Source organism: Drosophila simulans, chromosome 2L, assembly GCF_016746395.2.
Source record: "Drosophila simulans strain w501 chromosome 2L, Prin_Dsim_3.1, whole genome shotgun sequence".
Classification (NCBI taxonomy): domain Eukaryota; kingdom Metazoa; phylum Arthropoda; class Insecta; order Diptera; family Drosophilidae; genus Drosophila; species Drosophila simulans.
The window spans coordinates 3,438,247-3,461,199 of record NC_052520.2 but is presented as its reverse complement, the minus strand read 5'-3'; the positions used below and the strand labels follow the sequence as shown (position 1 = coordinate 3,461,199).

Below are 22,953 nucleotides of genomic sequence, written 5' to 3'. Positions count from 1 at the left end.
TTACCTTATAATATACACTGAAACCATTGAAAGAATGTTCAATCTTTGGGAATATCGTTTTACGGCGTGTATATTTAGTTTTAACGGATAATGAAACTAGCAAAACATCATCATAAAAGCGGAGTTTAGTGGGCGGCCTCCTCCTTCATGCCACTGCCCACTGGTCCATGACGACGCTCCCAGATCAGACGATGCTTCTGCTTCATGTACGCGGTCTTGGCATTGGCGTAGCCTCCCAAGTCGCCATCTGGAATGGGTTATATCTCGTTATATATCACAAACAACTTGGAAGATGGGTCAGGGATTCCACTCACACTTGATGAACCAGTTCTCGGTGGCCTTCTCGTATTGATCCATCAGCGGCCTGCACTTGACCATGTGATCGGGTGCCTCGTAGAGGGTGCAGTCCTCGAAGCGCTGGCGCAGAATGTTGACAATCTCGTTGTCCACCATGCGATCCCGGCGGAACTGCTGATCCGCCTCGAAACGGCAGACGGCATCGTCCGTGTAGCACTGGTCGATCGTCGGAACGCGGCGGAAGCGCTGGTGGTACCAATTCTGCTTCTGCTGGTTCGGCTCCACAATGCTCTCTGTGGGATTAACACAAGGCGCATTAATACAATATACTATCTTTAATGCATCTATGTTGAAAAACATGATTCCGCTTCGTCTAAATAAACTATATAGTAACGGCTGCCGACTAGTATTCTAACTAATTTAGTTTGCGCTAGCTAGAGATTACTAAAAGCGGTTCATTATAAACATTTTAGCATTTTAGCAATGCAGTGTAAACAAAAACAAATGGCCTGCGAGTTGAGGTTATGTCATTATGTAATTGTCTGGAATTTGTCCGGTTTTTCAGATCGTTGGCCAAAGGAAGCGCAAACTATCAGCATAGGGAGACTCCAAGGACCATGCCAAACAGGAATCACTGTGGATTACGTACCACGGAACCAAGTTATGGGTCCATCGATGACATTTAGCACCGACTCGGCGAAACTGGCCATCGGACTGCGTGGCTCCGGCATTTTCTGGCTTTCCTACCACCTGGCGTAAGCGGAAGAGCTGTTAGTAAATAATTTCCAAGGTTTTCTGCTCTCCTTTGACGGAATATACTTAAAAACCCATATTTACTTGAAAAACTAAGTGTTAAAATTTGTTGTAGGACCGCAGTTTGTAACTGCGAAAATTCCTCAGAGCACTGGAATCAGCTGTTCGCGCAAGTGGTCACACCGCTGCCGCACTGCAGCTGGCATGTTCGCAATGCCAAACTGCGGTCACACTGGCTTCGCTCAGCAGTATTGCTTGGGTAATTTTTTTTTTTTTTTGTTAATTTATTGTTTTCAACGCTGTACAGTGTGCAGCATAACCATTAACAATGACTTGAGACCTCTCAAACATAAACAACATATTTTTTTTTTTTTTTGCACGTGAAACATAGTGATAAGGAAGCAACGAAAAAGTGAAACCAACAAAAAGCGTTCCAGTGAAGTTGCCATTAAATTATGAAATCGAGGATTAACGCGGTCTAAGCATGTGTAACTGACTTCCTACGGGCAAGGAATTGCAGGTAACTAGCCCAGGAGGCACCAGGTAGCGGAGCAGGCGGCGTGGGTAGGTCCGACGAGGCACTTGGCCGGCGGAGTCTCACTTTTGGGCTGCAAAACGTAAACAAACAGCGGCGTGCGTACAGTCCCGGGCATAAAAATATAGCCATCATGCTGGCCCAGACGGCATACTTGAAGGTGACGCGCCTCTCGCTGCGACCCGCGTCGAATCTTTCCAAGCGGCGGGTGGAGGAGCTGAACTCTGGAATCGGCGAGCTACGGCAGCTGCTGTCCTGCGTGGTCTGCTGCCAGCTGCTGGTGGATCCCTACTCGCCCAAGGGCAAGCGGTGCCAGCACAACGTGTGCCGGCTGTGCCTGCGCGGTAAGAAGCATTTGTTTCCCAGCTGCACCCAGTGCGAGGGTTGCTCCGACTTCAAGACCTACGAGGAGAACCGCATGATGGGTACCCAGCTACTGTGCTACAAGACACTGTGCGTCCACTTGCTGCATTCGGCGTTATTTGGGCAGCTGGCCGGGATGCGGCCACAGGTGGCCAGGGAGCTGGTGCCGCGCATCAAGCTGCCGCCCAAAACCACACAGGAGTTCATTCGCGAGGGCTCAAACATCTCGGACACGTTCGACACCTTTCTGCCCCAGCCGGATCTGCCGTTCCTCAAGGACATGCCCACGTCGCTGCCCGCGGAGACGCCACCTACGACGGCGGCCACGACTCCAGAACTGCCCTACGATCACCACCTCAACATCAGCGACATTGAGGCGGAGGCGGCGGCCACAGCGGAGCAGGGTCACTTCTCGCCGCTTCCCCTGCTGCCCACAGGATCTCGCATGGGCCTGCTCTCCCACGCCGGGCAAATAGTCATTGCCACCGAGAGCTCGGAGTCGGGCTTCATGGAGCAAGCGTGGACAGATCAGGTGGACCTCTCCGGTGCGGTTTCGATGTCCAATTACACCAATAGCGGCAACAACTTTGCCGTCTCCTACGTGATGCCCACCTCTGCGACCACGACGTTCGATCCACAGGAACTGCAAATCGGCCAGGTGGTGCAAATGGCCGTTGAGGAGACCGTTGAGACGTCCTCACAGTTGACTGTGCTCTCCACTACCGTTGAGGAGATCGTCGAGGAGTCCGTTGAGGAGTCCGTTGAGGAGACCGTTGAGGAGACCGCTGAGGAGACCGTTGAAACATCCACTCAACTAGAGGTGCTTACCTCCGCTGAGGAACCCAACGAAATCTCTGATCAATTGACTGAGCTGGAAGTTGCGGGATCTGAGGAGGCTTTGGTCACCGTTGAAGAGGCCGAAGGGACCTCAATTCAGTCAGAGGTTGTAGCTGAGCAGAAGGAGGAAGATCAACAATTGGATGTGCACACTTCACAGTCACCTACACAAGCCGAAATGGAGGAGGCAGTAGAGGAGCATGTTGCCACAAAAACACAATTGGGTCAGGTGCAAACAGAATTGCAGGTTGAGGAGCCGTTGCAGACAGATATTAAGGACGCAAAGGAAGCGGCTGAAGAGGCGAAAGAGAAGGACCAGCACCCCAGCAGTGCGGAACAGCAGAAGGAGGACATTGACGAGCCAACGCTCAAGCGAAAGAGAACCCGTAGTCTCAAAGCGTCACAAGCTGCAAAAATTGAGCCTGCGCCGTCTGAGGTCAAGGCTAAAGTGCAATCTGGAAAGGGCGCTCTTCGCAGGGTTCGGGGCAAGGACAAGGAGGAAAAGGTGAAGCCTCCGAAGCCGAAGTGCCGCTGCGGTATCTCCGGCTCGAGTAATACCCTTACCACCTGCCGGAACTCGCGGTGTCCTTGCTACAAGAGTTACAACAGCTGTGCCGGGTGTCATTGTGTGTGCTGCAAGAATCCGCACAAGGAGGACTACGTTGAAAGTGATGAGGACGATGACTTTGAGGATTTCGAAATGCTGAAGGACGTTCCAGAGCCGATGACTCAGTCGGAGGAGCCGGTGGTAGCTGAGCCCAGGCAGGAGGAGAACAGTCGGGACTGTGCGCCGCCAGACTCTTCTGAAGAAGCCATAAGCCTAGTGCCGCTAAACAATTTGCAGCACTCGCAGCATCCTTTAGTGCTTGTTCAGAATGAGCAAGGCGACTACCAGGGTAAGTTACCTCATCGCTGTGTTGGACTTCTCTAACCCTGTTCGAATTGCAGGCTTCAATATCTTCCAGGGCAACAAGCCCCTTGATCCGGTCGCCGCTGGATTCACTATGCGTGTCCAGCTGCAGCACACCGATGGCAACGGTTCCGTTCCCCAGCATGCTTACATGATGCCACCAATTACGATGCCGAATCCACCGCCTCCGTCTCTTTCGCCACCACCGCCTCCTGCTCCTGACAGGGAAGTCATCGAGACACCGGCCAAGAAATTCAGGACAAGTCGAACACGCCGAGGAAGGGCCAACTTCTCGGCCCTCGACACGGTTGATGAGCTTGTCAGTGGCGGATCTAGGAGCAATTCTGCCGCTGGCGACAGATCATCGGCCACTGACAATGCTCAGTCACTGTTCGAGGAGATCATGTCGGGCTCGGATGACTTGTAAGCAAGGCGACTCATCCCTATGTTTTTATTTTTTTTTTTTTTTTAATGTGTTCAGTGATGTCCAGATATCATCCTTTAAAGGATATATCATCCTTTAAGGGATATATCATCCTTTAAAGGATAATTTTTATGTACGTTATGGATGGTTGAATTCAGCACTGAATTGCATCCATAACGTGGTATCGTCTTTAGTCCTCTTATTATACCCGTTATTCGTAGACCCTTTGTATACTAGAGTCGTTTCCGACCATATAAAGTATATATATTCTTGATCAGGATCATTAGCTGAGTCGATCTGACCCTGCCCGTATGAATGTCGCGATCTCAGGAACTATAAAAGCTAAAAGGTTGAGATTAAGCATACGAATTCTAGAGACATTGTTGCATGTTGCCGCGCCCACTTAGCGCCCAAAACTTCCACGCCCACACTGTTGTGCAATTTTTAAATATTTTCAAATTTTATTCCCCAATACTTGTGGATATCCCAGAAAAATGATGAAACTAGCTGAGTAACGGGTATCTGATAGTCGGGAAACTCGACTATAGCGTTCTCCCTTGTTTTTAACATATGGTTTCGTTGCGGTACATATTCCCCCACTTAAGCAACTTCCACTCAAATCAACTCCCAAATATCTTTTAGGAGCATTCTACAACCTGAGGATTTCTTAGACTTCTTGTAATCATCCAGCAAACGTTTCCAAAACTCAATTGTTTTTTTTAATACGTATTAAGCCAAAAGTCGTATACATAACTATTTAAAGCAATTCTGCAGCTGCAGCAAAGATAATCCTTTTAAGAGTAAAGCATTAGTCAAAACTAAAGATTATTTTCGTTTAACGAACAGCGAATTATAGTTTACTTAAATGCTTTGCCCAAAATGCGGATGCTGTGAGCTAAAAAACCCTTTTTTTTAATAAGTTAAGACATTTTTTTGAATAGGCTAAGACTTTTTTTGAGCATGAATTTTTTTGAGCACGTGAACCTAGGATTAAGAACAACAATTCAAGTAAGCCATATATACCCATATTATATATGCGAACATATAACTATTAAAATATTTAAATAAACATGAGCATTGCTACTCAGAAAAATGTGCGATTTTCCTTGATTTTCAAAACTGTTTTCGAACAGTAACACTTTGCATCATGCAATCTGGTTCATGATTTCTAGAACATCGTTCCTGGGAGCGGAGTGAGTCCAATGAGTGCCTACAGATTCTCCAATGTGCTGGCCGCTTCCGCTCACTTAAGTCACTCAATCTCAATTCCGAGTTTAATCAGCAGCTCCGCGAGCAGAGTCGCCCTTAGATAAGCGGATCGCCGCCTGCGGCTCATCATTATCTTTTGATTAACGCGCCAGTCGTCAGTGCGTGTTTGCTCCGAGTAGAGAACGGAGGCTGGCGCGTTTTCCTCCATTTTCCAACTGATAAGCAGCAGCTCCAGTTAATCCCCGAAAGATGAAGCCATTGATAGTAGTCGTGCTCGTGGGCCTGCTGGCAAGTGGCTGCCACATTGTTCACTCCCAGGAGCCTGGCGATGGTAAGCCGAATTTCAGCCTCTGCTCTACCGGAACTAAGCCACTCATTAATGACCTTTGAGCAGCTGTGGAGCAGGAAGCCAGCGAGTCGGATGACGCACTTAAGATCAAGGAGAGTCAGGCCAGCATAGCCGCCCAGGTGGAGGCCATGCTCGTGCACTTTCAGCAGGAGGATCCGCAGGGGCTGCCCGGCGTTCCCGTGCCCGATCCTTTGGAGGTGCCAAATGTGAAGAAGAGCATGGGCATGGCCAATCTGGACATGAAGCAGGTCAAGGCGTATGGCTTGTCCAAGTTCCGCATTGATAAAATGAACCTAGACCTGAAGGAAATGAGAGTAAGTTTTCACCATTGACTTCGAATTGGCTTGAAGTTTCCAATCCTCTGTCCTGCAGTTCAACGGTGGCCTCCAGCTGGATCAGATGCTGGTCAAGGGCCAGTACACCCTCAGTTCATTCTTTTCGAAAGCCAATGGACCCTTTACTGTAGTCTTGAAGAACGTTTATGCCGAGGCAACCGCCTTCTTGGCCGTCGAACGAGACGGTCAACTGGCCACGGACCGCATCAAGATCGACATCACCTTCTCGGACATGACAATGGACTTCCAGAACCTCGGCCTGGTGGGCAGCGTCTTTCAGAGCGTGGTGAACGGTGCGCCCAATTTGGTCTTCGACGCCATGAAACCATTCATGCTCCAGGAGGCGGACAAGAAGCTGCGCGGCGAGATCAACGTAATGATCCAGAAAACCTTGGGCGACCGCCGCCTGCCTAATTCTATAACGCCACTGGACAGCGCCATTGCCATGGCACGCAAGATGGTGCGCCAGCAGGGCTACGACCCGTACCACCTGCCTGATGTCAATCGCACCATGGGCGTGTTCAGTGTCCAGTTAGCACACACCTGGATCAATGGAATCTCTAGCTTCTACCGCGTGGGCAACATAACCGCTGGCATGGCCAACAAAACGGTGTCGGTCGTCCTGCAAATAGGCACCCAGCAAGTGACGGGAGCCGGCCAGTGGGAGGTGGGTGTGGGCATGATGACCCGCGTCGGTCACGTACAATTCACAGTTCAGCACATACGCGCCACCGTGGCCCTGAGCCAATCCCTGGACACACGCAAGCGGGCGCAGATCACCGATCTGCAGTTTGACATGGGCAACATACAGGTGCGATGCGACGGAGCGGGAACGCTGGACTACGTCATGGAGTTTGCGGTGAACGTCATTCCCAACCTGCTGCGCTACCAGATCATGGACGCCATCGAGAACCCCATCAAGCAGCGCGTGCAGGAGAAGTTCAACACCATAGATGTGGAGCAGGTCATCAAGACCATGGCTCAGAACGACTTCAACTTTGACCCAAAGCTGTTGGGCTTGTGAGTCGTGGTAGTAAGTAAGAAAGTTATGCAATCGAATAAAGATTTATCCCTAGAACACGGGTAATCACAAGCTAGTTAAAGTATACGCTATCTACATGGGCTGCGCCCTGCAGTGGAATGTGCCTAGGGGTCCTTGACACTAAAGCAGAGCAGCTGCAGACGCATGTTCCGCTTGACGCGCTCCAGAATCTCGTCCGCCTTTCGCTTCTGCTCGCCACTCAGGGGCGGATTGATGGCCTCCAGCGCTTCCATGAAGTAGTTCCTTTTGCAGATTAGGGGAATTATTGAAATTCAGAAGCATTTCATTTAGATCACTCACTTGGCAGTCTCATTGACGTAACCTTCCAGGGAGTCCCTCAATAGACGGATATCCACGTGGGCCTGAATCGCTCCCGTGAAGCTGAACCGCTGGACACAGCTCATCAGACGGGCCAGCTCTTCGGATATTGTTTGCACAATGGACTCCAGGATGGGTCGCAGCAGTGCCGGGGAGATGCTGTAGATCTCGGAGTAGACACCAACCAAATTATCGCAGCACTCGTGAGCGTAAGGACGCAGCTGGCCGATCTCCATCTCGTGATCCCACTGGAAACGACCCAGATACATGGAGGGCTCGATGGTGCCGACCAGCGGATCGCCCTTATGCTCGACGTACTCCTCCAGAAGATTGGTAAAGAGCTGGTTAACCGTGTAGCGCGCAGTTTCGATTGCCAGCGTGGGCAGCGGGTAACCGTAGCGAACGAAGATGTCACCAAGGCGAGGGAAGAAGATCTTGTTGCAGTACGCGTAGTTGGCCAGGCAACAGAGCATGCGCTGCTCCCAGGTCACAGCCGCTGCTCCGCCGCTTCCAGCAACCGAATCTGGCTGCTGGGCGTTGGGGAATCCAAGTAGCTGCGACACATTGTGGGTGGGCGTCTCCTCGTCGTGGGAGTGAAAGGCCAGCTCCTCGATCACCGCGCTAAACGCGGATAGGAATTCTTGTAGTCGCTGTGTCACCTCTCTCTGTCCATCCGACTGCGGCTCGAGGAGATTGCCCTCCCGGGTCTCCCTTTGCATGCACACAGACTGCACCTCGTCCAGCGTTTCGATAAGCAATGCTTCCAAGGCGGCGGGTAGCAATGTGGCACCTGGATACTCCTCCACGCCCAGTTCCCAGCTCTCCTGGCTGCCCAGCTTTTTGCACCGATCCGTGGCCCGTTTGAAGATAATTGAGAAGCAGAAAAGTCGCACCTCATCGATCAGTTTCTGTATGATGTCCAGCGCTTCCGAGGGCAGATCCAGACTTATGAGCGTGGCGTAGGCTATCCTCGTGAAGCGCAGGCACTGCGGAATCCAGGGTAGAAACTGGTGTGTTGCCGATGCGGAGCCGATGGGCCAAGCCAAACCGCTGGACTGACGCAGGGCGCGCTGATCCGTGGCAATGAGGATGGCCAACCTCAAGTAGACACAGAACTTCTCGATGGCGTTCAAAACCATTCGCTTGAAATCCCCTGGCTTGGGATCATGAGGACCGCGTAGCTCGCCGGTGAAGTATAGCTGGCCCAGACGCCACAAGTCCGGCAGCTGGGAGGCGGCAATGTCGCACAGTTCCTCGCAGAAGTTAACCCGATTGGGCGCCTGGCTGGAATCCCTGTTCTTGGCCTTTTCCTGCGCACCCGAATCCTTGCTGGTGTGCTGGTCAAAAGTCTGGCGAAATGTCCACTCCAGATATTTGGCTCTGGCCTCGATGGCGTCCCAGGCGGGATCGATGTTGCGCAGTTTATCGCCAATGGGGGTTCCGCTCTGCTGTAGTTCCAGACTGATCAGCGCCTTGATGAGCTTCTTCTGTTGCTCCACGCTCTGTGGCATCTTGACCACCTTCTCGTGCAGCTGTTTCCTAATGGACAGGATCCTGTGGTCGACCTCCTCGAGCACCTTACGGAAAATGGGAATCTCCGTCTTGCCAAAGAGATTCTTGGCGCGCGAGTAGTCGTTAACCACAATGTCGTATTCACCCGCCTTGGCTCGTCTGTCCACCGAATTGGGCAGACAGAAGAGGAACTTGTGCCGCGACAGGGCGAACAGAACGGACCGCGTGGAATCCGCCTTTTCTTTGCGCACCAGGACATCCGTGAATATCTTTTGCGATTCGCTAATGGAGTCTATAAGTAGAAAAATGTTAGAATTAGAAATCTCAATCTATAAATCCCACTCACTCTCTATGGACGTTTCCAAGATATTTAGGGTCTCATTGCCGTGCAGCTTGACATCCTCCTGCAGCTTGTCCCGGATGTTCATAAGCGTATCGAGCTGGTCAATCACCGAGCCTGCATTGGACTTCAGGAAGGAAAGCTGACCTTCCTTTTGGCTCTCCACTTTCCGTTTTAAATAGGACAGGCCCGCCTTGAGATCCTCGAAGGAGGTGGCCAGGTGATTCTCAAGCAGGAACCAGGCCGGAGAGAAGTGCTCCTGCGACAGATCCCCGCAGGCTTCGGGAAAGAGATCGCGCAAGTCCTCGGGGATCTTCTGCTCGTTACCCTCGATGGATAGTCCAAGTGGATCCTCCTGCGTCAGTCCGGATTGGGCCAGGGTGCGTCGACCCCAGGCAAAATTTTGCGAGGGCGACTCCTCGATCCAGACGGCGGACTCCTTGAGTGGACCAATGGTCTCGTGGTAGGCACGGAACTGAACCGTGGACGTGCCCACTCCACCGCTCAAAGTGGTCACTATGATGTCGCCTTTTCCCTTCGCCGGACCAGTGCGTGCGATGATTTTATTGGGTGATTTCCACTCCGCCGACAGCAGGCAATCGGAACCGCAAATTTTCAGACCTTACATTTTTTTGGGGAAGGGAAAGTCATCAGAAAACAGAAGCTATTTGGGCCAGGCTACGCCTACCAATTAGATCTTGCACCCGGGTGCCCAGAAATTCGCCGCGAATGATGACGCGGGTGCCAGGAGGACCCTCCTTCGGAGATAGCCCCGTAACCACCGGCTGCGGCGCCATCGTATGCTATATGACCCGGAAAAACTGATCAAAATTCAATAAAAACAATAGAGAACAGAACTTTATTGATGCCGCCAGTGATGGAAAACGTCGTGTCAGTGGTGAAAGCTTGGCTATATAATCGCCAAGCTAAACGGACCGATATTAAATGTAAAAACATAAGTTAAAAAACAGACGAGCACAAAAAGAGCTTAAAACATATTAAATCTAAAATTGAGTATTACATAACATATAAGGGAAGTTAAATGATACAATACAAATAGAGGCAACCTATATCAATCAAAATAAAGTTTTAGTGTTGGCCAGGTCTTCCTGCTGAGCAGCACTGCAAGGCGCAGACCGGTCATCTCTGAACAGCTGATTGATTGTTTCCAAATCCGCCGCAGAAAAATGGATGACGTCGAACGAATTCAGAGCGAGAATGAGAATTTGCGCAAGATTCGCAATCGCCTGATGCAATGGGAGTCCAAAACGGACCCGCTGGCGGCTCTGAGTATCCAGCAAGAGGAGCACCTGGACGTCCTGACCAATCTGTGGCGCGACAGCGGACCATCGGTGAGTGGACTCCTCCTCGAATGGCAATCGGATAATTGCAACCAGACTCTTTGTAGGCACCGGCACCGGCTACGCCCAGCCAGGCGGATCCTACCGATTCAAAAGCAGCTGCTTCTTCGCAATGCGGTGATGACATCAAACTACCTGCGGAGGGACTCCAGAACACCAATGAGTTTCTACTCTGGTTCGCGGACGTCAGCGCCGAGATCGAGCAACGTGGCGATGCCGACTACCACAAATACCTGCAGCAGCTGGAGCAGCGCAAAGCGGAGTGCTCCCACATGCTGGACCAGATCGCTGGGGCCATGGAGCGCCTGGGCGCTCTCTGCGACGAGTACGACTTTGTGTCGCAAAAGACCAGCGCTCTGAACACGGCCAGCGAGCAGTTGATCGAGGAGCAGGAGCGACTGCAGGAGCTGAGTCACGAGATTCAACGCCGTCTGCACTACTTCAGCCAGGTGGAGTTGCTCAACCAGCGACTTCAGAGCCCCACGCTTTCGGTGGCTAGCGAAGCGTTCCGCGAGTGCCTCAACAAGATCGACGAATGCCTAAACTACATCGAGGAGAATGTGAGCTTGTCTGTTGCACTTCGGTCATTTATATACTAATATCCTTCATTGACAGCCAAAATTCAAGGACGCGGCCGCCTACAATGTGAAGTACAGGCAGTGCCTGGCCAAAGCCTCGGGTCTGGTGCGTAACTATGTGACGAGCGTGATAAACCAGGCCACCGAGGCCACGCTCCATCCCAAGAACAATGTGCCGGATGCCGCCGCTGCTCTCAAGGCACCAGATGCCGCATTCGCTCTGTACTACGGCAAATATCAAACGGCCGCGGCAAAGGTGAAGCGGGTCGCCCAGTTGATTGAGTCTCGGTCGGAGCACAGCCTCGACTACGCCCAACTGATGGCGGACCTTCAACAGCACTACTTGGCGCAAAGAGCCAGTGTTATGTCGCCGGCGGTGAATCTGTCCATACAAAACGTTAAGGTGGCCCATAAAGGGGATCACTGCTCTCTCACCCGAAGCGCCTGCGCCTTTTTGGTGCATGTTTGCCAGGACGAACAGCGTTTGTTCTACCAGTTCTTCAGCACGGGAGCGCCACACCTGACGTAAGACATACTCGTACATCCAGTTGGAAACTATAACTGATCTCATTTTTAACGCAGGGTGTATCTGGAGGGTCTGTGCACCATTCTCTATGACACCATGCGACCCTTTATTATACATATTAATCACTTGGAAACGCTGGCGGAGATCTGCTCAATTCTACGGATTGAAATGCTGGAGGAGCATGTCCAACAGAACCGTAAGTTTACAGAATCCTGTAGTAAGTCGAGAACATTTAATTGAGTTTGTATCAATTAGCTGTTGCACTGGAGGCCTTTGCCACCATCGCGCACCAATTGCTGCAGGATGTGCAGGAGCGTTTAGTCTTCCGAGCGCATCTATACCTGCAGTCGGACATTCAGAACTTTAATCCCTCATCGGGAGATTTGGCTTACCCCGAGAAGTTGGAAATGATGGAGGTGAGTGGTTTGGAAGTTTTCAATTGATTGAGAACTAAATAATGCATATATTTCAGAGCATTGCCCTGTCTCTTCAAGAACCCGCCCCTTTACGCCGCTCCGATTCTCGCAACTCCATGATTTCCAGTGTTTCAAGTGCTGTGGAGACGGAAAGCGTGGCCACTGCCTACACGGTGAAGCAAATGAGTAAGATTCTGAACCCTTCGAGTTCGAACAGAGTTTAACCTTTAATGTATATAGATTCCCCGGCCGATCTGCATGGCATGTGGTACCCCACAGTGCGTCGGACACTGGTGTGTCTCTCGAGGCTTTACCGCTGCGTGGATCGACCCATTTTCCAAGGCCTTTCTCAGGAAGCGCTCAAGCTGTGCATCCAGAGTGTTTCTCATGCGGCTGGCAAGATATCAGCCAATAAGACGCCAATTGACGGCGAGCTCTTCGAAATCAAGCATCTCCTAATTCTGCGGGAACAGATTGCACCGTTTCGTGTGGACTTTACGGTGAAGGAAACTTCGCTGGACTTCAGCAAGGTGAAGACTGCAGCCTTTGGATTGCTGCAGAAGCGCAAACAACTCTTTTCGATGGGCAGCAATAATGCGCTGTTGGAATTCCTTCTGGAGGGCACGCCGCAGATCAAGGAGCATTTGCTCGACTCTCGCAAGGAAGTGGACCGTCAGCTCAAGTCGGTGTGCGAGAGGTACATCAAGGATGCAGTTCACATGCTGGTGGGCCCTCTCATCACATTCCTGGATAAGGCGCAGAGTCTGTTGGCGCAATCCACTCCAGCCACGCCCCAATCGCCGGAGTCGACGAAAGCCAGCTACGTTCTGAGGCAAAGTCCATGGGCCAGTCCGCAGCAGATCAGCAGTATAATCCAGGAGACACAGCGCCTGATCAAAGCCAAGCTGGCGGTGCTGCAGCGTTCCATGCAGCTCTACCTAAGCAATCGTGATACAGAGTTCATCATCTTCAGACCGATCCGAGTAAGCTTTAATGTTTGCCCACAAAGTAGGATTTATTCATCTCTATCTTCCTTTGCAGAACAACATCATTCAATCGTTTGTGAAGCTGGAACAATTGCTGACCACAAATGGTTACTCCACAGATGATATGATCATCACGAGTTGTCCGTCGGCGGAGCAAGTTTCCATACTTTTATCCAGTGCCAGTATTTTGGCCGCCGAGGGAGTCGCCAGCTTTGCAGCAGCAGCCCGCAAAATAAGCACGTCGTCGTCAGTGGATGGTTCCACGGTTGGCAGAAAGTTAAGCACGATGTCCAACAAATCGGAACTTGTGGAGCAGCCGAAAGCTGAAGAAGTCGCTGGCCAGATGGAAGTGGTGCCCGCGGAAGTACCACCTCCTGCCAAGATCGAGGAGGAGCAAGTGGCGGAAACGCAAACGCAGGCCAATTCCGAATAATTTGCAATGTATCTGTATAACTATAATAGTGTATCTATTTATGTAGCTAAGCCTTGTATCATATTTATCTTAGTAAGATCTGTTCGCAATAGGGTCGATTCCCTTCTTTCCCCTTAAAGATCCGTGTTAAAAACTATCTATGCTTTCCAAATGTAGACTTAACATTGATTTATTTTTGCTAAACCACGAAGAATGTGACGAAGTCGAAGTAAATTACCAACAAATTATTACAATAACGGAGTTTCACTAACATCTAATAGTTGGGCAGATTTCTAGCTGCTGGTCAAGTGATGGATATGTTGAGAGCTGGCTGCGCTGCGCTGCCTCCTGAGACCTAGGACAGCAGGCACTTGTCCTTGGCATTTCCCTGCTGATTGCCACCACCGCCCACAGTCACCTGCTGGGCGTTGCTTGGTGCCGGAGCTTGGCGGTTGCTTTCCGCCGCGTCATCCTGCTCCATAATGGATAAGGCTAGGGCTCGTGCGAGGGCCTCGTCTTCGCTCTGCAAGTATTTCAATCATGAAGTCATAAAAGTTTGATAAAGTCTAGAACGGTCTGGATGACTCATGAATCATTGGGTTCACTCAACAAATACTAGTCTTGGTTCTTGTTTATGTTTAAGACCAGCTTGCCAACTCACCATATTGCCCTGTATGTTTTGTACTTGTGTGGCCTGCACAGGTCGAGGTCTGAAATTGGTATTGCTGATGCTACTGCTGGCGGGCTTGCTTTGCCTGCGTCTTTCGGCCGCCTGGGCAGCCATGGATCGTGAGTCCGAGGAGGTCTTGAATATGGACTGCCATCCCCCAGTGACGGACGATGTCGAAGACGCTGGCATAGGCTTGCAGTCGTGGTCGCTGGTGTGCCGATGCCGCAGGCAAAAGTTCAAGCGACACTGCGAGCAGGTCACCGGGATGAGCTCCTTTCGCTTGCAGCCCTTGGCATTGCAGCGATTGGTGTAGATCTTCTTGCTCTCCGACTTGCACTGCTGGTCAATGTGCTGGCCTACAGTGACATCGGGCTCTACTCCGGGTGGCGTTGGCACGGGCTCCCGACACAGTGGGCAGACGGGCACCTGAACGTTCTTCTTGTAGGCTCCTGGACAGCTGTGGCGGTCGTAGCTGTAGTGCGAGGCGCAGAAGACCTTGTCGCACGAGTCGCACTTGACGGGCAGAAAATCTGGAAGTGGATGGAACCTAATTTAATTAGCTTCTGCTTCCGGGTTGGCGTATGGTATTCGATTTTACCCAATCTGTTGCACGTTGCCTCACTGCAGTGCTGTCCCAGGTGTGGAAATTCCATGATTGTACTTCTCCGGTTACTGTTTTCCTCTACACTAAGCAGACACTTTGCTTCGGATGCTATATATGGCTGTTATTGGGAAAACTTCGAGAAACAAATCAGATTGCAAATGACTAAACACTTATTTCTTTTTGTTGTGTTCGGTGTGACCGTAGAGTTAACTATGAGGAATACTCCCTTAGGAGAATGCGGTATTTCAAAAATACCAGAACACCATTGCTGGCAAAAAAAATATAATTAATTTTAAATGTTTAAATAATACAGTTTGAATATATACGTATTTATAAATATCAACAAATCTAAATACAAAATATTCAATATTTAATAGGCTTCACCGTACTCTTCGCAGCTCTCGAAATTTACTTTGATATTGAACCACAGAAATCTTTTCACATCGAACATATTTCAAAAAAAAGTTCGTAAAATTCAGATATTATCTCAGGCAATCAACGAATATGTACAAAACAACACCAAAATATTTACATCTATACATATTTACAAATTTATTGTTGAAATGCTCTGTTTGTCATGATACAAAATGTTTAATTGGAATATATATATATAAATACATAAGTATACCAACAGTAAACAGGGAAACCCGTTTCCCAATAATAATAGTATAAACTTCAATTTGGAAATTGCCAATGAGTCTTCTTCACTTTTAACTAACTAACTAGATCCATGGCTTTGTTTTAGATAATACCGAATACATGTTTTGAATGAGAATACGCAGATCCCCGGATCTGCAGCAAACTTTCAGCTTTCTGATAATAATTACTGTGTACGAATAAAGAGATAGGGGCTTTGTGAATGCATCGCGAAATGCTTGAGACGAATCGGAAGCAGTTTCCCAAAAAATACGAGCTTCGGCGGCAAATTGCAAGATAAGTGCTGAAGGCGAAGTTGTAGCTCCAAATCGCAAGATTAAGATCGAATTTGGTCCCGCAGAATTAGTTCATAGCGCGCATAGCTGTTGGTTATGCAAAAGTTTCTGGAAATGCAACGATAATCGGAATAAAAGTTAAACGATTTCGCGGGCAAACGGAGCAAAGGCCTCCCAATAGCTGACAATCTGAAAAGCAAAGGGAATCGTTACCAATAAGTGAGTTCTCGGTAAAGGAATATGGCTATCTACCTGTTGCTGATGCGCCATTTGGTCTTCTATATACTTGATAATGTTTACTTTAAAGTCTTTAACTCTGGTCAATTCGAAACGCTCCATCTCACGCTTAATTTCCGCCGAAATGTCGTCGAACTGCTGCTGACACCGCTGAACCTTGCCCTGCCACTGCAAAAATCAAACAATGACTCATTGGGAAAAACGTAAATTACTTGCCACACTCACCTCGTCCACCTCCTGCTGGGCCTGATCCAGCTTGTCCGCCCTGTTGGCCAGCTCGAAGCGTCCACGGTTCTCCCGCCGCTTGGACAACTGCATTTGTGCGTACTGCCAGTTCTGGAAAGCCTTGACGCGCTCATGGAAAATGCACTTGATGGCGCCGAACAGGCCCAAGTAATCCTTGATAAACTCTGCCAGAATGAAGAAGTCCGAGTTGGCCTGCTCGGAGCGCAGTAGCTCTATCTTCTCCTCCACGTCCGCCAGGTTGGAGAGCGCTCTGGAGAGTCCAGTGTGCTCCTCGCAAGTGCTCAGCATGGCCGCCGACTTGGCCACCAAACCGGTGAGCAGCGACAGCTCACGACGCGACGTGACCAGCGATTTCATGGCATTGTGCAGCTTCTGCAGATTGGCGTCTAGGCTCTCCACCTCGGTGATCTTGTCGTCGAACCACGGATCGTTCTCGTCCATTTTGTAGGTAATCTTGTTCACAGTCTCGCCCACTTTGTTAAACAGGCGGATCACGCCGGCTCCACTGAGCGCAGATGTATTCACAGAACGCGGCAGCTCCTGGTCGCTCTCCAGGAAGTTCATGAAGTCCAAATCGACGCGCAGCACGGGATGCTGGGCGGTACGGTGGACGAATCGCTCGAGGGCCGCCCGACGGATCTCCACCCACTCCTGGGTCATGGGCGTGCCCGGCTCGCTCTGCTGCGGGCTAATCTTCACCTTGGTGCTGCCTATGATGTTCTTGGAGGGCGCCGGCGGTATGATGCGGCCCAGCCGCATGTACTTGCCCACCAGCAGATCATGGATGCCCAGGAAATCGCTGAAGCGGCGCAGAGTGCTGAACTCGCTGCGCTTGAATTTGGGAATGTTCGTTTTGGTCGTTACCCTGGCGGAGGTGATAAGAATTTGTTTGTAATGCATTATGTTTTCTATGATAAGGAACTGCGTGACTCACTTGTAGGCCAAATAGGAGCCCATGCCATCGCCGATTTTCTGTGGATCCGAGACCACGATGCTGATGAAGTAGTCGCCGTCGTCGGTGAGCACCTCTTGCAGCGGCTGCGGCGAATGGGGAGTGCATTAAGACGCAAATTCATTGTGTTTCTATGGAGCAACAAGCTTTGCTGGTGGGCGGCACATGTGACGTAGCCACAAAACCAAACAAAGCGAGCGCTGATAAAGCGACCGACGACGCCCCGAAATGGGAGCTCAATTACTGGGGGCTGCCGATGCGGGCTGCTCCCGCGATTCGTGACCCAACTTACGTGTATATCCCCGATGCTGCTGGGACTCAAGGCCGACACGAAAAGATCACTTTCGTTGCGATCCAGAGTTACGCTGCCCGGCGCTGGCACCTCCTCCTCCTCGTCTTCCGATCCTGAGGCCGCACCGTTGTTGATGTCCACCTCGGCGAAGTCGCGCGTGTGTTCCGGGCTTTCCACCTCCATTTTTGCTCGTTATGCTCCGCGTTTTTATGTTATATTAATTGTAATTATCGGAATTTTTTACTCGTTTCGTTTCGGTCGCGCAGCAGTGTGACCAGAGCACTAAATCAATTAGATGGTCGAAAGCTGACCGAAAGCTTTCAGTATTTTTCAAAACGTTGAAAATACTGCATGTGGAACGGTAAACGCGCGTAAATTTGAAAAAAAAAACCGTTACAATCATGGATTGTAACGTATATCAATCAAAATAGTATTTTATTTAATTACTTTCCTTAAATAAACTTTGATACTGTAAAATTTATTAGAAGCCTAGTCTTGCATAAATTAGAAAAGGTTGCTCATAATTTGTGCATTGTTTTTGATTAAGTAAATGCGCATTTAATTACTTTCAAACCAGAAACTTTTTGGCACAAACAAGAAACTCTTTTCGGCAACGAAATGGAAATTCCATTAGACTAATAAATTAAGAAGACTTATGTTCAAGTAAAAGTGTTTTGCTTGCATAAAGGATTAAGTAAAGTAGATTTATGATTTAAAGGCAAGTGTTGACACAACATACCTATTATTATAAGAGCTCTAATAACTATATAAAATAAGGGGCTCTGCACCTCCTGCGACCTTTTATTTCTTCTGTGGCAATCTGCATTCTGCTTAACTTTTCGACAATAAACATTTGGCCAACAACATGCACGATAGTTTGTCGACATCTTGGCTGGGAGTAAGATTTCTTGCTATTTTCTGCGATTTTTCCTTTGTTTCCTTGTCGGGGAATATTTTTATGCGGAAAATTTTCAATTTTTGCAATTGCAACTTTCTGTTGCCGCTGCTTGTTTTTCCAGCTCTTGGTCTCCCCCTAGTTTTTTGGCGACTTTTGTTTAAATTATGCATACAGAAGTGTCGCAGCCACTTAGGAAAAGACAGGAGAGGTAAAGGGCGGAAAAGTGGGGTGAAGTGGGGAAAAGTGTGGAAAGTGGGAAAAGTTTGTCAGCGCTTGGCCAGTCACTGTGGATTTTCCGCATGAGAAATACTTTTAACACTTTCTGTTTGCCTTTTCCAACAAATTGAAAACGAAAATAAAGGATTATAGGGTCAGGTTTTGAGCGGGCCAACCCGCCAGATTTATAACCCACCCAGATGTCTGGCCTTATCTTTTCCCCCGCCCTCCCTAGTCACGACCAAAATCCTTTTACACTTTATTAATTTCACTCCCCTTCGCCCGTTGCCTTTGATGATCTGCCATTTCCTTGCGCAGTAAACTTTTTCGCGAATCCACTCGACGCACTTGAGCCTCGTCACCGACATTATCCTCTTCCACATCAGCGGTCTGCGATTAATAAAGGCATGCGGTTTAATTGCCAGCGGGCTGGCTTTAATGGTAAACGGTCGCCGGGCGAGGGGCTACAGTGAAGCCTGGCGAAGTGCGAAGCACTGCTGAGTGAGCACTGAATGTGCATTAGCTAGAGTCACTTAATTATCCAGGTGGTTCACCAGCTAAGCGCGTTTGGACTTAAATCTAACCAGTTAACAGGCTGATAACAACAGCGATAGGAAATTTCAGCTATTTGATAAAAGTTTTATATGTGAGTCATTACAAAGTTGCACAAGATTAGGAATTAAACTGTTAACTCATTGATTAGAATCAGTTAGACGCATTATAAGTGCGATAAATAAAGGTTATAATAAGACTTCACTCAAATATATTAAGTATATGACTACTTTTTTAAGAATTTACAATTTCTTACATAAGATATGTATCAAATTCCCAACAACTGCCTTTCCTTCAATGCATTCCTTATCAATGCATTTTTCGCCCTTCCGACCGAGTGATAAACGCCCACTTAACCACATAAATCATCATTATAAGCATATTTGCAAGTGGCCCCAACTAAACCGCCAAGCAGACCAACTCGCGGAGACCTGTAACGAACACACTCATAGAGCGTTGTCCACCCCAACACACTCTGTCTACAATTTTTACCGGCATGCTCAGGGAAAATGGGCGTGGGTTTTTGTGTTGCGATGAACAAGAGTGTTACAGCTACAATAGTGTAGACAGAGATACGGTAGATTCAAAAACGTTAACCAAACGGTTACGAGGCGGACAATAAAGTGTACCTATTGAAGACGAGGCCCAGATGTTATTGGCCTTATTCATTACCCACCCTACCTGTGGAATCCATTCGGACTCCACCCTGGTACAACCACTGCTCTACATACCCTTTGGTGCCCAACAAGAAGTCAAATTAATTCATTTTGGACCCCATATAATTAAAGATAAATATAAGATTCAGATACATTTTCCTAAACCTAATCCTTAAACTAAAATTTACGTTATTTATGTTAAGAAAATCTCTTATTGATTAATTTTGATTATCAACGACAAAATGAAGAAAAGTAATTAAGGTAGAAATTCAAATACTGGTATACAAGCTTACATTATTCTTTTGTTCCTTCGACTTATTTTACATTAGAATTATTTATGATTAATGAATATTTAAACTATAAACTTCTTTAAATCAGGATTAATTAAGGCAGGATATTTTAAGAGTACTATTTAGGAATATCTGACTTTTATATATATATGTTTGTGTGTTTTTATTATTTTGTTTTGTACTCACGCACTTTCCATCGATGTCAGCAGGCCTGATGACGTTTGATGACTTGCTGTAGGTATTACTATAAATCGGGAGAATCACATATATAAACTTGTCAGATCTCCCACAAGTTAAGCTAAATTAGAATTATAGAAATTTATAAGTAAATATTCTTATGTAAAATTAACTCAAATATAAAAACTATTCTAAATATACTTAATACTGAACACGATCATTCGTGTTGCGGCTGCTTCGGGTTCGCAGCATACGCAGCGACAAGGCCAGCAGCCTGGGGCTCGTGTTGTGCCCAAATATTATTGGAATGCGCAGGGTTGAAGAAGACACCAAGCTGATTTGTGCATTAAATGGATGCACGGCGATCTGCTTCTTGCGTGCGGCGATGAAGAAAAAAAGAACGGCAACTCTGGGGTGGGTTGACCTGCAATCTGTCGGCAGCAGAAGAGGTCAAGCCCAGCCTTCCACTGCACACGGTGGGTGCTCCTGATGCCAGCAGTTGTAAATCTATCTGCGATCAATGAAGCCACAGTAAATTTCACGCGTGGTCAAAAGTTTAGCGAAAAACAATACTAACCGCCTTGGCGACGCAGCCACTAAAACTTCTATCTCCAAACGTGGGACCGGCAGCGACGCAGTTAAAGGTAAACTATCACTCGGCAGTATTTGCCTTGAAAAACTATAATCCGAACCACACGATGCTCGTGGATTTTTAAATATGGATTTTGCACAATATTGAACTGCACTCGATCACGCCTTCACAAAAAGAGAACGGAAGTCTGCAAATCATGTGTGACCGTAGCTTGCTATAATCCTACTCTGGAATTTTGTGGTATTTTTATAGAGCCACTTTCATTTTGGCCAGGATTTTAATTTGGCTAAAATGGTTCGTCACCAGATAAGTGCGGTAGCACATAGAAGGTTGCCATTCGCCTCGACTCCCACAACCACAGATTTGATTTTTAGTCCCTGTGACTAACAATAAAAACTGAAAAAGGAGTCAAAAGCAATTACCAAATGTCCTTGGCATGAAATCTACCAATTTCCTTGCCGTTCATGTCCTCTAATAGATATATTGATTGACCAATCCTTTCTTTGACTCGGGCCTTAACACCGACAGGAGCGAGTTTTGCATTAAAATTATTCGCTGCATTACTTAGAACGAAATTTCTTTTAACAACTTCTTGACCAACCTCAAAAGATCGGTTTGTCTCATAAGCCTTATTCAAATGTTTGGCAATGTTGGAACGAATTCTTTGAAATTCGTCAGTCCTTGATAATTTTACGTCACCTTCTGTGAGTAAATTAAGTTTGCGCAACAGTTTGTAGTCATTACCGTGGGATATCATGTGTTTACCGAAAACAACCTGATAAGGCGATATACCAATAGATTGGTGAATCGAGTTACGAAGAGAACAGTTGATGCTACTGAGGAACACGTCCCATTCGCGATGGTCAGAGCGAATGTAAGCTCTTAAAGCAGCATTTATAGAACGGTTAACTCTCTCAGCTCCGTTGGATTGTGGAGCATATGCACCAGTAAACATATGACGAACGCCATATTTTGAAAGAAAGTCAGAGAAATCACGGCTTTTAAATTGAGTTCCGTTGTCGCTCACGACTGTTTCGGGTACACCAAAGCATGAAAATATTTCATCCCGCAATATACTGATGATCACTTTAGTGTCGAACTTTTTCACAGCTTTTAAAAAGGTAAATTTGGAAAAGTGATCCAGAATAATCAGTATACCAATGTTGCCGGATTTCGATCTGGGAAATGGGCCGATAAAATCAAGATAGAGTCTTTGAAAAATTGTATCGCTTTGCACTTGTGCTCCCATTGGTGGTTTTAAAGAACGATTGGGATATTTAGTGGTCTGACACGTCTCGCAACTTCGAATGTAATCACGAACGTTGATAACCATGTTCGGCCAGTAAAAACGCCGTCGAATACGCTCTAAGCATTTAGCCATTCCACAATGTGCAGATGTTGGTTGATCATGAGCCGAACTCATTACACTATGACGCAACGACTCAGGTACAAGCAATTTCCAGCCATCGTCTGGTGAAACGTCAGTACAATTGGGGAATGTTGCCCGATGATAAATATAGCCATCAATGACTTGAAAATCAGGTAATTTTTGAGACACTAATTTATCTCTGAGAGCAGAGTACTCTTCCGATTGAAATGCACTGGAAGATAAATCAATTTCGGGATGGACTTCAAGGTCTATTGCAGCAACATCGTCAACATCCTCGAACGATCGAGACAAAGCGTCCGCAACCACATTTTCTGTTCCCTTGCGATGCTCGATTTCGAAGGAATAACCCTGAAGTTTGATAGCCCATCTTGCCAATCTCCCGCTTAAATCTGATTGGTTCATTAGCCATCGAAGACTTGAGTGGTCGGTGACTACTTTGAAGCTATGACCGTCGATGTACATTCTGAACTTCTTAATTGCCAGAACTACAGCCATGCATTCGAGTTCTGTAACTGTATAGTTACGTTGGGCTTTATTCAGCTTCTTAGACATGAATGCTATCGGACGTTCACAACCGGAATCATCACATTGAGCTAGAACTGCACCCACTCCATGTAGTGAAGCATCACACTGCAGGATAAATGGTTTGTCATAATTTGGGTGAACGAGACAAGGAGCAGAGCATAACTTGTCTTTGATATTGTCAAAAGCTTCTTGGGCAAGATCGTTCCAACTGAAGGATTTGC

General features: G+C 48.0%; 7 protein-coding genes across 8 annotated transcripts; 3 read left to right on the top strand and 4 right to left on the bottom strand.

The window, feature by feature from the left end:
- Window positions 1-52: 52 nt before the first annotated feature.
- LOC6730869 (NADH dehydrogenase [ubiquinone] 1 beta subcomplex subunit 10) lies at window positions 53-1,276 on the bottom strand. The gene is made up of 4 exons (XM_016179476.3): window positions 1,135-1,276; window positions 947-1,047; window positions 315-590; window positions 53-247 (listed from the first exon to the last, which is right to left on the bottom strand). The coding sequence occupies exons 2-4, from the start codon at window positions 1,026-1,028 to the stop codon at window positions 126-128; spliced, it is 480 nt and encodes a 159-aa protein (XP_016023293.1). The 5' UTR covers window positions 1,029-1,047; window positions 1,135-1,276; the 3' UTR covers window positions 53-125.
- On the top strand, window positions 1,173-5,212 carry LOC6740776 (E3 ubiquitin-protein ligase msl-2). Of its 2 annotated transcripts, XM_039298640.2 has the most exons (4): window positions 1,173-1,309; window positions 1,442-2,930; window positions 2,973-3,681; window positions 3,734-5,212. In XM_039298640.2, exons 2-4 carry the CDS (start codon window positions 1,719-1,721, stop codon window positions 4,120-4,122), a joined length of 2,310 nt encoding a protein of 769 aa, XP_039154574.1. In that variant the 5' UTR covers window positions 1,173-1,309; window positions 1,442-1,718; the 3' UTR covers window positions 4,123-5,212. The 2 variants fall into 2 exon arrangements, with proteins under 2 accessions (XP_039154574.1, XP_016023292.1); XM_016172631.3 differs by having other exon boundaries at window positions 1,442-3,681.
- A 249-nt stretch (window positions 5,213-5,461) lies between these two features.
- Window positions 5,462-7,109, top strand: LOC6730868. Its single transcript, XM_002077996.4, has 3 exons — window positions 5,462-5,659; window positions 5,723-5,991; window positions 6,050-7,109. Exons 1-3 carry the CDS (start codon window positions 5,578-5,580, stop codon window positions 7,034-7,036), a joined length of 1,338 nt encoding a protein of 445 aa, XP_002078032.1. The 5' UTR covers window positions 5,462-5,577; the 3' UTR covers window positions 7,037-7,109.
- LOC6730867 (exocyst complex component 2) lies at window positions 7,062-10,131 on the bottom strand. The gene is made up of 4 exons (XM_002077995.4): window positions 9,913-10,131; window positions 9,231-9,845; window positions 7,355-9,176; window positions 7,062-7,297 (listed from the first exon to the last, which is right to left on the bottom strand). Exons 1-4 carry the CDS (start codon window positions 10,019-10,021, stop codon window positions 7,159-7,161), a joined length of 2,685 nt encoding a protein of 894 aa, XP_002078031.1. The 5' UTR covers window positions 10,022-10,131; the 3' UTR covers window positions 7,062-7,158.
- Window positions 10,132-10,316: 185 nt separating this feature from the next.
- On the top strand, window positions 10,317-13,760 carry LOC6730866 (conserved oligomeric Golgi complex subunit 3). Its single transcript, XM_016179067.3, has 8 exons — window positions 10,317-10,576; window positions 10,633-11,145; window positions 11,201-11,688; window positions 11,746-11,885; window positions 11,945-12,105; window positions 12,162-12,291; window positions 12,346-13,088; window positions 13,147-13,760. Exons 1-8 carry the CDS (start codon window positions 10,412-10,414, stop codon window positions 13,522-13,524), a joined length of 2,718 nt encoding a protein of 905 aa, XP_016023291.1. The 5' UTR covers window positions 10,317-10,411; the 3' UTR covers window positions 13,525-13,760.
- LOC6730865 (AN1-type zinc finger protein 2A) lies at window positions 13,678-15,018 on the bottom strand. Its single transcript, XM_002077993.3, has 3 exons — window positions 14,772-15,018; window positions 14,165-14,703; window positions 13,678-14,026 (listed from the first exon to the last, which is right to left on the bottom strand). Exons 1-3 carry the CDS (start codon window positions 14,824-14,826, stop codon window positions 13,859-13,861), a joined length of 762 nt encoding a protein of 253 aa, XP_002078029.1. The 5' UTR covers window positions 14,827-15,018; the 3' UTR covers window positions 13,678-13,858.
- Window positions 15,019-15,348: 330 nt separating this feature from the next.
- Window positions 15,349-17,739, bottom strand: LOC6730864 (sorting nexin-2). The gene is made up of 5 exons (XM_016179475.3): window positions 17,437-17,739; window positions 17,127-17,230; window positions 16,172-17,057; window positions 15,962-16,114; window positions 15,349-15,898 (listed from the first exon to the last, which is right to left on the bottom strand). Exons 1-5 carry the CDS (start codon window positions 17,617-17,619, stop codon window positions 15,848-15,850), a joined length of 1,377 nt encoding a protein of 458 aa, XP_016023290.1. The 5' UTR covers window positions 17,620-17,739; the 3' UTR covers window positions 15,349-15,847.
- Window positions 17,740-22,953: the final 5,214 nt, after the last annotated feature.